The sequence below is a fragment of the Sebastes umbrosus genome, chromosome 17, assembly GCF_015220745.1.
Source record: "Sebastes umbrosus isolate fSebUmb1 chromosome 17, fSebUmb1.pri, whole genome shotgun sequence".
Taxonomy (NCBI): domain Eukaryota; kingdom Metazoa; phylum Chordata; class Actinopteri; order Perciformes; family Sebastidae; genus Sebastes; species Sebastes umbrosus.
The window spans coordinates 541,544-554,581 of NC_051285.1; the positions used below are offsets into that span (position 1 = coordinate 541,544).

General features: G+C 42.9%; 1 protein-coding gene across 2 annotated transcripts; it reads left to right on the forward strand.

Annotated features, from left to right (window-relative positions):
* Positions 1 to 180: 180 nt before the first annotated feature.
* Positions 181 to 12,648, forward strand: ap4m1 (adaptor related protein complex 4 subunit mu 1). Of its 2 annotated transcripts, XM_037747949.1 has the most exons (17): positions 181 to 353; positions 396 to 500; positions 1,869 to 1,930; positions 2,277 to 2,362; positions 3,128 to 3,234; positions 3,722 to 3,818; positions 5,650 to 5,760; positions 6,212 to 6,289; positions 7,302 to 7,364; positions 7,515 to 7,581; positions 8,215 to 8,268; positions 8,766 to 8,872; positions 9,075 to 9,166; positions 9,328 to 9,372; positions 10,727 to 10,777; positions 11,693 to 11,810; positions 12,183 to 12,648. In XM_037747949.1, the coding sequence occupies exons 3-17, from the start codon at positions 1,873 to 1,875 to the stop codon at positions 12,372 to 12,374; spliced, it is 1,326 nt and encodes a 441-aa protein (XP_037603877.1). In that variant the 5' UTR covers positions 181 to 353; positions 396 to 500; positions 1,869 to 1,872; the 3' UTR covers positions 12,375 to 12,648. The 2 variants fall into 2 exon arrangements, with proteins under 2 accessions (XP_037603877.1, XP_037603878.1); XM_037747950.1 differs by lacking the exon at positions 181 to 353 and having other exon boundaries at positions 1,872 to 1,930.
* Positions 12,649 to 13,038: the final 390 nt, after the last annotated feature.

Sequence of the window (13,038 nt, forward strand, 5' to 3'; positions counted from 1 at the left end):
TATATATTATCAGAATATCAGCATAATCATAGTTTTATATTTATTTTTTAGTTAGTTTATAAAAATAAATATTATTTATGGTGTAAGTTATCCGGCCGTAAAGCAGAAGGCGCTGCTGTGAAGATGCTGTCCGGCCGTAAAGCAGAAGGCGCTGCTGTGAAGATGCCCCGGATGGTAAACAGTAGTCAGTGAGCTCCAGCAGATTAAAACACATTAAACACATTAAACTGAGTTTAACTGAGTTTAACTGCAGCTTTTAAAGCTTTATTGAACTATTTGATGTGTAGAGAGTTGTCGGTGTTGATCAGTTCATCATGGACGGGTCTCCTGTGGTTTATTAGAGGTTTAAAGAGGCTGTAATGTCTGTTAGTCTGCTAGTCTGTTATTCTGCTAGTCTGCTAGTCTGCTAGTCTGCTAGTCTGCTAGTTAAACTGCTTTATTTAACATTAATGGATCATTAATCTGATAAAGAAGCTTGTTTCTCTGTGAGTCTACTGCAGGTGAGTAGAACATTAACTGGAGGTAAATCAGTGTTTAATTCAGAGATAATCTTCTCATCTAATAGATGTAACATGAACTTCTTTACAATTTCACTCAATTTAACCTGCTTTACCTGTTTTCACCTCCTGTGATCATGTTAAAAACACCTTCAGTACTGTTTCTGACTCATATGGGACTGGTGATAAATTCGGCATAAAACAAACCAGACTTTAATCACAGTAATGTGTTTAAATTCAGACTTTAATCACAATAATGTGTTTAAATTCAGACTTTAATCACAGTAATGTGTTTAAATTCAGACTTTAATCACAGTAATGTGTTTAAATTCAGACTTTAATCACAGTAATGTGTTTAAATTCAGACTTTAATCACAGTAATGTGTTTAAATTCAGACTTTAATCACAATAATGTGTTTAAATTCAGACTTTAATCACAATAATGTGTTTAAATTCAGACTGTAATCACAATAATGTGTTTAAATTCAGACTTTAATCACAGTAATGTGTTTAAATTCAGACTTTACTCACAATAATGTGTTTAAATTCAATGTCACAACTGCTTCAGGTGCTATTTAATGACAGTCCTCATCTTCAGTGAATAGTATAAATAACTGGTTTGCATATACATATGTATATATTTCTTTCTTAAATTTTATTTTTATTTATTTATTTATTTATTTTAGAGGGCATATTTTCTTACATTTTGTTTTATTTTTATTTTTTTAAAAAGGCGCCCACCGTAATTTTTTTCTTAAATTTTATTTTTATTTTTATTTATTTTTTAGAGGGCGCCCACTGCCATTTTTTCCCCTCTCTCTCTCTCTCTCTCTATATATATATATATATAGAGAGAGAGATCTGTTTTGACATGATGTCGAAAAAGTAATCAGAACTTGGAGGAGTTTAAATACAAGGACGCGTAAGATTGTTAGAATATTGAATGTCGTTTGTTGAGAGCGTTTCTCTCTCCTCTCCTCTCCTCTCCTCACCCCTCCTCTCCTCTCCTCTCCTCTCTCCTCCTCTCCTCTCCTCTCCTCTCCTCTCCTCACCCCTCCTCTCCTCTCCTCACCCCTCCTCTCCCCTCCTCTCCCCTCCTCTCCTCTCTTCTCCTCTCCTCTCCTCTCCTCTCCTCTCCTCTCCTCTCCTCTCCTCTCCTCTCCTCTCCTGGTTTTAGCTGCCATCTTAGAGACCAGTCTTTCACAGTGAAGCTGCCTATTAGAGATGTTTAAAACATAATGAAACTAAAGGGTCATTAATAATATTCTGACAGGACTGACTGTATCAGATATCACCAGTAGAGGGAGCTACTGTACTGATCCTGTCTGTCTCTTGTCCTGTCTGTCTGTCTCTCGTCTGTCTGTCTCTCAGCAGGATGATCTCTCAGGTCTTCATCTTGTCCTCAAAGGGAGACCACCTCATCTATAAAGACTGTATCCTCTCCTTCTCATCCCACAACCACAAACAACTGACTAAATACAAAAACTGTGTATTTATTCTTATCTTATACTGTTAAACCCCCACTCACTCCTCATCATAAGAACACTGTTGGACAACGTTGTGAATCTGACTCTTCTCTCAGGAACAAACTGGAGAGCAGACTTCTGAAGATGTTTGTGAACGAGTCTCAACGTTTGTTTCAGTCATTAATCCTTCATGGCATCAGTGTGTGTTTGTAGATTATAGTTTCTTAGCAACAGATGAAGCAGTAATGAAGCTCTTAGTTTTACTTTCTGTTTGTTGTAAATATACATATATATATTCTTAACCTCCCATCAGTCCGAGGAGAAGCAGGAAGTGATGTCGTCAGTGTTTTCTACGAGAAGGTCACCGCGCTGACCGGAGACCAGCCTCCCGTCGTCATGGTAATAATAATAATAATAATAAACTTATATCACATTTCACACCAGACATGCAGCTCAACGTGCTTTACATTTAAAACAGGAAACACAAGTTAGGGCTGTCCTCGACTGAAGAGATTCATAGTGGACTAACTCTCATAGGATTTTATTTACTAATCGATGAGTTGATTTAATCCACAGATCTGTTAAACTGAGTTTCTCCACTAAAGCACCTCTTTAGATCTGCTGTTTACCAGATGTGCTCAGAAGAGTCTTAGAAAACTTAGTGAACTAAGACCAAAACAAGCGATTAGTCCACTAATCGACTGAGAAGAGGCAGCCCTCGTAAAGATGTAATGAAACAGAATAAAAGAGATAAAGTGCTTAGTGTTGCAGAGAAAGATCAACTAATAAGAAGACATTTAAAGGTCAGTTAAAAGCAGCATGTGGTGCTAGATAAAGGTTCCTTCATGGAGAGATGTTTAAAACTTCCATCAGAGCCTCTCTAATATCGTTCCACAGTTTGGGAATATAGCTGAGTTTCAAACTTCAAACTCAATCCTATGTGTGAGAGAGGCCTTTTCATTTACAGGAGGTCCTCCTTCACCTGCAGCTTCACTCTCAAACCTCTGTCAGGATCACGTGTTAATCTTTATTTAGAAAGAAGGGTTCTGCTTGAGGACTGAGTGAAGTCCTCTCATTAATGACAGCAGGAGAATGACAGTATCAGTTTTTCATTGAGGGCCTTAAACGCAGCATCGGTCCTGTGTTTTGTGTTCTGTTCTTCAGAGTCACAAAGATCTTCACTTCATCCACGTCCGGCAGGGAGGACTGTACTGGGTCGCCACGACGACGGATGACTCCTCCCCCTTCACCGTCATCGAGTTCCTCAACAGGTACGGGCTTATCTTAGTCTTAGTAAGTCTCTAATAGCAGCAGTCACCACATGACTCACTGGAAGCTGTAAAAGACTACAAACATGGAGCTCGTTCAAATATATAACGAGGATCTTATTCTGGTCGTCTCCGTCTTGGTTTTGCTTTATGGTCTATCTAACTCTAAATGGGACCATCATTTACTAAATGAACATCATGCTGTATTGAAGAAGACTTGAAACTAGAGATTGAGACCATAAACTCATGTTTACAATGTTTACTGAGGGAATAAATCAAGAGAGAAGTAGAAGATCATGTTCTCATAGACGTCTATAGAACCAGACGCCCCCTGCTGGCTGCTAGACAGGATGCAGGTTTAAGGTACTTCAAAACCCCAAATACCCCAAACAGAAGTGAAGTTGACTGAATCCCTGGATGTGATGATGTGTGTGCAGTGAACAGTGAGTGTTGTGTGTCTGTTGTGTGTCTGTTGTGTGTCTGTTGTCAGGTTATCAGCTCTGGTTAAAGATTACTGCGGCAGCCTGTCGGAGAAGTCGGTGCAGATGAACTTCGCCCTCATCTATGAGCTGCTGGACGAGGTCGTGGTGAGTTCATCCAGGAATCATTACGTTGTAGTTTAGTCACAGCCGGGGTGGTAAAATTCAAAATGCAGATAATAGCACCTCTTCCATGTAAAGGCTGTGTGTTCAGGTAAATATCACAGGAGTTATCTACAGGAGGTTAGATATGCAAAAACATGACGGCAACATTAATAAATAACTCAAATCTCATTTGGACCAACACACCATTAGCAAACAGACAAGTAAACACCAGCCAGCCTCTCTAAGTGAACGCTATATCTACAATATTACAGCCCTCTACCTCTCCGTCAGAGAGGGGAGAGGGATCAGCCCTCTACCTCTCCGTCAGAGAGGGGAGAGGGATCAGCCCTCTACCTCTCCGTCAGAGAGGGGAGGGGTCAGCCCTCTACCTCTCCGTCAGAGAGGGGAGAGGGGTCAGCCCTCTACCTCTCCGTCAGAGAGGGGAGAGGGATCAGCCCTCTACCTCTCCGTCAGAGAGGGGAGAGGGGTCAGCCCTCTACCTCTCCGTCAGAGAGGGGAGAGGGGTCAGCCCTCTACCTCTCCGTCAGAGAGGGGAGAGGGGTCAGCCCTCTACCTCTCCGTCAGAGAGGGGAGAGGGATCAGCCCTCTACCTCTCCGTCAGAGAGGGGAGAGGGATCAGCCCTCTACCTCTCCGTCAGAGAGGGGAGAGGGATCAGCCCTCTACCTCTCCGTCAGAGAGGGGAGAGGGGTCAGCCCTCCACCTCTCCGTCAGAGAGGGGAGAGGGGTCAGCCCTCTACCTCTCCGTCAGAGAGGGGAGAGGGGTCAGCCCTCTACCTCTCCGTCAGAGAGGGGAGAGGGGTCAGCCCTCTACCTCTCCGTCAGAGAGGGGAGAGGGGTCAGCCCTCTACCTCTCCGTCAGAGAGGGGAGAGGGGTCAGCCCTCTACCTCTCCGTCAGAGAGGGGAGAGGGGTCAGCCCTCCACCTCTCCGTCAGAGAGGGGAGAGGGGTCAGCCCTCTACCTCTCCGTCAGAGAGGGGAGAGGGATCAGCCCTCCACCTCTCCGTCAGAGAGGGGAGAGGGGTCAGCCCTCTACCTCTCCGTCAGAGAGGGGAGAGGGGTCAGCCCTCCACCTCTCCGTCAGAGAGGGGAGAGGGGTCAGCCCTCTACCTCTCCGTCAGAGAGGGGAGAGGGGTCAGCCCTCTACCTCTCCGTCAGAGAGGGGAGAGGGGTCAGCCCTCCACCTCTCCGTCAGAGAGGGGAGAGGGGTCAGCCCTCTACCTCTCCGTCAGAGAGGGGAGAGGGATCAGCCCTCCACCTCTCCGTCAGAGAGGGGAGAGGGATCAGCCCTCTACCTCTCCGTCAGAGAGGGGAGAGGGGTCAGCCCTCCACCTCTCCGTCAGAGAGGGGAGAGGGGTCAGCCCTCTACCTCTCCGTCAGAGAGGGGAGAGGGGTCAGCCCTCTACCTCTCCGTCAGAGAGGGGAGAGGGATCAGCCCTCTCTGACGGGAACTGAAGCCGTTATACCGCTGCCTTTAGGACACCAGACTCCATTCATAACACCATCATTTCACCTCTCAGGACACGGGGGAGCTGCTGGTCTACCGCTGCATCCATCGGTTAGTTAGTTTGTGTTATTGTGAGACTTTGGTGAATCTGAATTAACCCTTTAAAACACAATCACACAATAACACAAACTAACTAACTAACCCATCCATTTCTGTCAATTCAACTTTATTGGCATGAAAGTTTCAAAAAAACAAAGTTGCCAAATCATCAAAATACAAAAAGTACACAATAATATAAAAATGAATATTAACACCAGATTATGATTGTTATATATTATTATTATTATATGAATCTCTCTGTCTGTCAGGACTACGGTTACATCCAGACGACGTCCTCTGACGTCCTGAAGAACTTCATCCAGACTGAAGCCGTGTCCTCCAGACCCTTCAGCCTGTTTGACCTCAGTAACGTCGGCTTGGTACGTCAACACCGGCAACACGTTAGACTGGAGGTCAGAGGTCAGAGGTCACTGAGGGCAACAGTTTGTCTCTGATGAGAAACAAATAATCACGTCTGAGTTGTCAGAATTAGGATTGAAGTCCCTCTATCCAGCGTTTATAAGACGTATAAAACACTTAATACAGAGTTTATAACACACTGTAACGTCGCTGTATGAAGCTATGTGGAGTTTTAAAATTCTTATTAATGTACAGTGTTCGTCAACAATCATAACATCTCCTATGAAGAGATATTTTATATGATTACAACATTGTTGAATTGAATGATTTTGATTTAATGTGTGTCTGTGCAGTTTTCAGCAGCTTGGTGTTGTTGGTGTTGTTGTTGATGATGATGTTGTTGTTGTTGATGTTGATGTTGATGTTGATGTTGATGTTGATGTTGATGTTGATGTTGTTGTTGTGTTGCAGTTTGGAGCTGAGACTCAGCAGAGTAAAGTGGCTCCGAGCTCTGCAGCCAGCCGACCCATCCAGTCCAGCAGAGAGCAGGTAACCAGCATCACGCCACTAAACACTAAACTGAGTGTTTAGTTCAGTTCTAGGAAGAAAACCAAATGACATTTTTTTTTCAAAGTTTAGATTGTTATTGAAGATCTAAACTTAGAAACGTTATAGGTCGGTATGATTGTTAAAAATTAGAAATATCCATAATACAGACCAAGAAATGTATTAAAAGTTCCTATAAATAACAGAAGAACTCGTCTTCTGTGTAACGTAACAGGAAATAATATCTGCTCCTTTTACTCAGACTCCCTGCAGTTACTGCGTTCACTATCTGGGTTAATGTACAGTTTATTATTGTTATGCATTGAATATGAAATATGTCACTTAGTCAGTTTACTAAATGATAGAAAAGGTCCTCGGTAGTCCTGAAGAAGATGAACAATAGAGACAGTAAACCTGCAGCTGGCACACACTTTAACATCTTTATTTTCCATTTCACTTTAGTCTTTAAATAAAACATCCAGCACAGAAGAGACCCTGGTCTGGACCGTCCTGGAACGTCTTCTAGACTTAGGGAAGTCCTGGAACATTTTCCAGTTCATCTTTTAGAAACAGGAACATGAAGGTGAACAAACCAGAGACGGAGCAGAGGACAATAGAGAAGTTTATATTCCAGCGTTTGTCTTTTAAATCAGCAGCTTGTTAAACCACTGACAGTCTTATTATTCAACATGTTTAAAGATCCTGTTAACGTACAGCACACAGACGTCTAACTGTATAAGTCTGATAATAGAAACGGTCTATCTCTGTGTTAAAGTGCACAAACTGATGTGTTGATGTATTTATAGATGTAAATGTTTCCAGGGTTGGTCAGAGTCTAAATCTGGTGTCTGTTATTGATGAGCAGTCGCTGGCTGTTTGGAAAGTCACTGACATGTTCCAGTAAATAGTCGGGTCCCAGCTCCACTTCCTGAAACAGACTCAGCGTTTCCGTACATCTGTGTGTTCCATGTGTGTGTTTCATGTGTGTGTTTCATGTGTGTGTTTGATTTTCCAGGGAGGGAAGAGCGAGATATTTGTGGACGTGATTGAGAGGATGTCAGTCGTCATCGGCTCCAACGTGAGTCTGAAACACCAAATACACTCATTAAATGTATTAAAGTGTCTTCTTTGTGCTTATTACAACGGCCAGTTATTATTTAATGTCAAGTTTCACCTCCAGACTTTGGTCTGGTGTGATATCTGTAAACTCAGCTGGTTTGTGCTGCAGGGGGTTCTGATGAAGGCCGACGTGGAGGGAGAAATCAGAGTGAAGTGCTACATGCCGAGCTGCTCAGGTGAGTCTGGACAGATGTTTTAACAACAGAATGGATATATCTGCTTCATCTGAGTCTATGTGGAGGTAGAAGGAAGTTACTGCTTTTATTGTGGTAGTCTGAGTCACGTGACGTCATATCCGTTCCGTATCCGTCAACCAAAACAAACCTCAGAGAGTCTAAACCGTTGGAGGGTCGTCATGGATACGACCTGCACCCTCCCATGTTAAATCCAGCGTGGTAAACACTACACATCCAGTAAAGGATGGAAACACTTTGGGTTTCACACATTGACAGGAAAAGCAGAGCTACACAGAGCAGAGCTAAAGCTGCATGCTAACGTCTAAAGAAGGACAAAATACGTGTCACAGTAAACGGCCTCTTTCAGCCTCTAAGCAGCGGTTCATTGATAATTGATGGTAGTGGCTGCAGGTGTTGTGTGTGAACGATCCGTTCATCAGAGCTGATTCCTAACATCATGACATTATGAGGGTTAAGAACTGTCACAAAGACAGAGTTGATTTATTCTGTGTAGTTGGACACTGACTACATGAGGGGGGACATCTGATTTATGTGGTTCATAAATAGGACTAAACTCTGTGTAACGTGATGTCTTCTGTCTTCTGTCTTCTGTCTTCTGTCTTCGGTCCACAGAGATGAGAATCGGTCTGAACGAGGAGTTCAGCATTGGAAAGTCACAACTCAGAGGTAAAAACACACAGAAAGCCTTCAGAGCATAAAGCCTTCCTCCATCACCTCAGAGCATATCTGTTTATGTAATAAAACATCTGATAGATCATAATCTCAAACTCTCAAATATCAATACAGTGCTATAAATACAACACGTTTTATTTGTATTATTTTAAATCAGAATCAGGTTTATTAACACGTTTCTTCAACCGTTAGACCATTAGTCTTTAACTTGTTTTAATTAGTCTCGTTGGTTTCATCTTCAGCTTGTTATTATTCATTATTTATTATTTATTATTTATTATTTATTATTTATTATTTATTATTTATTATTTATTATTTATTCTTCAGCTTACAGATGTTCAGGTTGTTATTATTGTTATTATATATATATATATATATATATATATATTTATTTATTATTTATTATTTCTTCTTCAGGTTACGGATGTTCAGGTTGTTATTATGTATTATTTATGATATATATTTATATATATTTATTGTTTCTTCTTCAGGTTACGGAGCTGCTGTCCGTGTAGACGAGTGCAGCTTCCACCAGGCGGTCCGACTGGACGAGTTTGACAGCAACCGGATCCTCCGACTCTGTCCGAGTCAGGGAGAGGTACTCTACTGATCTACTCCCCACTCAGCCGTCACGGCTTTCAGTAACACTCTCTCTACTTTACAGATTTAACCTGCTGGTCTGGACCGCTTTAGTTTCAGTCAGGTGTACCTAATAAACTGACCACCTCACACAACACACACAACACAACACAACACACACAACACACACAACACACATGACTCTTCTTCATGTGTTTCAGCAAACGGTGATGCAGTACCAGCTGAGTGACGAGCTGCCGTCAGCGCCGCCGTTCCGTCTCTTCCCCACCATCGAGAGGGACAGCGGAGGAAGGTAGAGTCCCCCAGAGTCCAGGACCAGAGTCCAGGACCAGAGTCCAGGACCAGAGTCCAGGACCAGAGTCCAGGACCAGAGTCCTAGTCATTAGAGGTATTAAAGGTCCATTCTGAATATGAGAGAACATTAAAGGTGTTGTTGTTGTTGTTGCTCTGCAGGCTGCTGATGTACCTGAAGCTTCGCTGTGATCTGCCACCAAAGAGGTGCGTTTATATTTATATATTTATATATTTATATTTCAACAAGCTTCAATCCTTCAACTAAACTCTGAGTATCAGACTAGAACCGTTAAATCAGCTCTACACCAACCAGACGATGTACCGGAGTGTTTTAATAGTTCTGTTGGGGATAACATGGGAAGGAATCAGCAGTACAGTCAGCTCCATGGACTCATCATAAGTATTATCATTATATCAGATTATATATATATATATATATATATATATATATCAGAGTATAAACTGAGTTCTGATTCACCAGAGTTCACACAAGATGCTTTCATTATGAGGAGACAGAATCAGTCCTGGAATACCTTTAAACACGGACCTCCAGCTGGAGATCGTTGTTAGCCTGAACCTGTTAACAGGGATCTGAAATAATAACCAGAATATCTAAACCGCGTTGCGTCGCCTTACGTTAAGTTGCGTTACGTTAATTTGCGTTACGTTAATTTGCGTTATGTTAAGTTGCGTTATGTTGCGTTGCGTTAATTTGCGTTACGTTAATTTGCGTTACGTTAATTTGCGTTATGTTAAGTTGCGTTATGTTGCGTTGCGTTGCGTTGCGTTAAGTTACGTTAAGTTGCGTTACGTTAAGTTGCGTCACGTTACGTGATGTTGCGTTGCGTTACGTTAAGTTGCGTTACGTGTTAAGTTGCGTTACGTTAAGTTGCGTTATGTTGCGTTATGTTGCAAATATATACGTACATTTGCATTGGTATTAAATTCTTCACTAATCTCTCCTTAAGGTTAATTTTGAAGGGATAAAAAAATTTGCGATTAATTTACGATCAATGACGATGAACTCTGGACAATCAGGCGATTAATCATGATTAAATGTCTGAATGGATTGACAGCCCTAGTTTATATATAATCTATGATAATGTTGCTGGTTGCTTGTAATGTTCTAGATAAAGAAGAACGTTTAAGAGAAGAGAAGTTTGACTTCCTGTTTATGGTTTCCTTGTTTAGTCTAAGTTCAGTTTGTAACGTCGGTGTGAACACGACACAAAACAAAAAGTACTTTCCACTCTGCTGGAGAGACGAGAACAATAAACAGTCTGACAGGTGATGTGTTCATAACCATGAGGATTAGTAGATGGTGGTGGTGATGATGGTGATGGTGGTGGTGATGATGATGATGATGATGGTGGTGATGGTGATGATGGTGGTGATGGTGGTGGTGGTGATGATGATGATGGTGGTGGTGGTGGTGGTGGTGGTGGTGGTGATGATGATGATGGTGGTGGTGGTGGTGGTGATGGTGGTGATGATGATGATGGTGGTGATGGTGGTGGTGGTGATGATGAAGGTGATGATGATGTCATTGTCTCTGCAGCGCTGCCATCAACGTGTGTGCCTCCATCCCGGTCCCTAAAGGCTCAGTGAGGTGAGACGCTTCAGTCAAATCAGCTGATGTTTGTTATGGAAATGTGTCTTCATGGAAACTAGTTTCTATTTGAATGTGACGACATGATGGAGTTGTTTCTGGAGGTGAAGAGGAAGTCAGCTGAGTTCCTCATCAGCTTTAGACTGTTTGAAACAACATTAACAAAGTAGGAGGTCAGCAGAGGGAAGAGCTCCTCATCTGGTATTTAAAGTCATGTAAAGTTAAACTAATGATGCTGGAGGCCGGCTGTAGGGCTGCGGGGGGGTGTTGCTTCAGGTATCAGTGAGATCCTGGAAGTCCAGTTTGAGGAACACATCTGTAATTTGAAGGTTTGTAATTCTCAGAAAAGATTTCACAACTATTTTATCTTTCAACACGACGATCGCGAGGCGGTTGGCCAACGCTGCACCTCACAGGAGCAGCATTAGCAAAGCTAAAGCGAAACAGAAAGCCTCTTAATGTCGATCATCTTGTTTTCATCATCGATAGAAGCCCTGATTATAATGTCAATGTGATTAATAGCTCCGTCCTAATGAGACGTCTTGGAAGGTTAAACTAACAGAAACAACATTAACAGACTATTTACACCTTAAAGGAGAAGTTGATGTGTTTATTTATGATATAAACTAATGAATGAGGAGGTGGAGGAGGAGGAGGAGGAGGAGATGATGATGACTGTGGTGAATCAGCTGATCAGCTGTGTTCTGGACAGAAGCAGTGAGGTGTAACATGATGATCTTCATCAGCTGAAAGCTTCAGCTGGATTAATATCTATCAGATAATCACCTGAGATTCTGCCTCACTGATCACCTGAACCACCGTGACCTCTGACATCTGACCTCCTCATGCTCACCTCTATGTGTGTGCGTGTGTGTGTGTATTGTGTGTGTGTGTATTGTGTGTATTGTGTGTCAGTGTGTCTCAGGAGCTCAGTAGTCCGGATCAGAGCGCTGAGCTGAAGCTGCAGAGTCGATCCATCGACTGGACGATCCCTCGATTCTCTGGAGGAACTCAGCTGTCTGCTCTGTTCAAGGTACACACACACACACACACACACACACACACACAGACAGAGACACACACACACACACACACACACTTATATTGTGTTGTATTGTAGCTCTAAATATCGGTTGTTTCATCAAACTTCTCTCTCTTCTTCTCTCCTCTTCTTCTTCCTCCTCCTCTCTCTCTCCTCTTCCTCTTTCTCTCCTCTTCCTCCTCTTCCTCCTCTCTCTCTCCTCTTCGTCCTCCTCTTTCTCCTCTCTCTCTCCTCCTCCTCTCTCTCCTCTTCCTCCTCTTCCTCCTCCTCTTTCTCTTCTCTCTCCTCCTCCTCTCTCTCTCCTCTTCCTCCTCCTCTCTCTCCTCTTCGTCCTCCTCCTCCTCTCTTCCTCCTCTTCCTCAGCTGGAGGTGTCTGGTCTGAGCTCGTCCTCCATGTTGGAGGTGGGTCCGGTGGGTTTGACCTTTGAACTTCCTAAACTGACGGCTACGGGTCTTCAGATCCGGTTCCTGCGTCTGTCTCCGGTCCAGCCGGGTCCGTCTCAGCGCTGGGTCCGATACGTCACCCACTCCGACTCCTACATCATCCGCATCTGACCTCTGACCTCTGACCTCTGACCTCTGGTCATCGCTTCCATGATGCCGTTTATCTTTTATTGTCCTTTCAAAATAAGAGTGGACGTCATCATCTGTCTGTAAATAAATGTGACATCTTTCTGTTTCCTTCTATCTGATGTCTTTTACTCTGAAGGTTTAATAAACTCGTCCTGTCAGCGGCTTCAGAGGAGAAATATCAGATATCATCGACAGGAAGCTTCAGAAGCAGAAATTCACCATAAACGTGATTAAATAGAAGAAGTGTTTCCCCTCACTGGTTTCACTTCTCCTTTAGGACTAATGTCCTCTGGTTACTCTCTCTGTGGTTTCTTGTTCTGGTGTTTGACCTTTAGTAAAGATCCCTTTAACCTTTCATAATGACAGAAGTTACAGTTTATTAATACAGCACATTTAAAGACAACAGGAGACGAGTCAGACTGTCCTCCAGGAGAGGAGGACCGCTGATCTGTCTCAGGTATTCACAGTTAAAGACATGGAAAGGTGCAGAAAGACAATAATACAAAATGTAAAACAATAAAAGAAAGGTCCAAATGAAATAAGACAAAGAGCCGCACAAACGTTTGTGAGTATTTTATAAACAGCTGTAGGATCTGGTAGGTATGTTTACCTTCGGACAGAGCCAGGCTAGCAGTTTCCACCTGTT

Excerpts from the sequence above, each read along its gene's own strand:
- ap4m1 (XM_037747949.1), top strand. The coding sequence starts at position 1,873 with ATGATCTCTCAGGTCTTCATCTTGTCCTCAAAGGGAGACCACCTCATC. Across the intron at positions 9,167-9,327 it reads GAGAGGGACAGCGGAGGAAG|GCTGCTGATGTACCTGAAGC; the intron begins GTAGAGTCCCCC and ends GTTGCTCTGCAG. Across the intron at positions 11,811-12,182 it reads AGCTGTCTGCTCTGTTCAAG|CTGGAGGTGTCTGGTCTGAG; the intron begins GTACACACACAC and ends CCTCTTCCTCAG.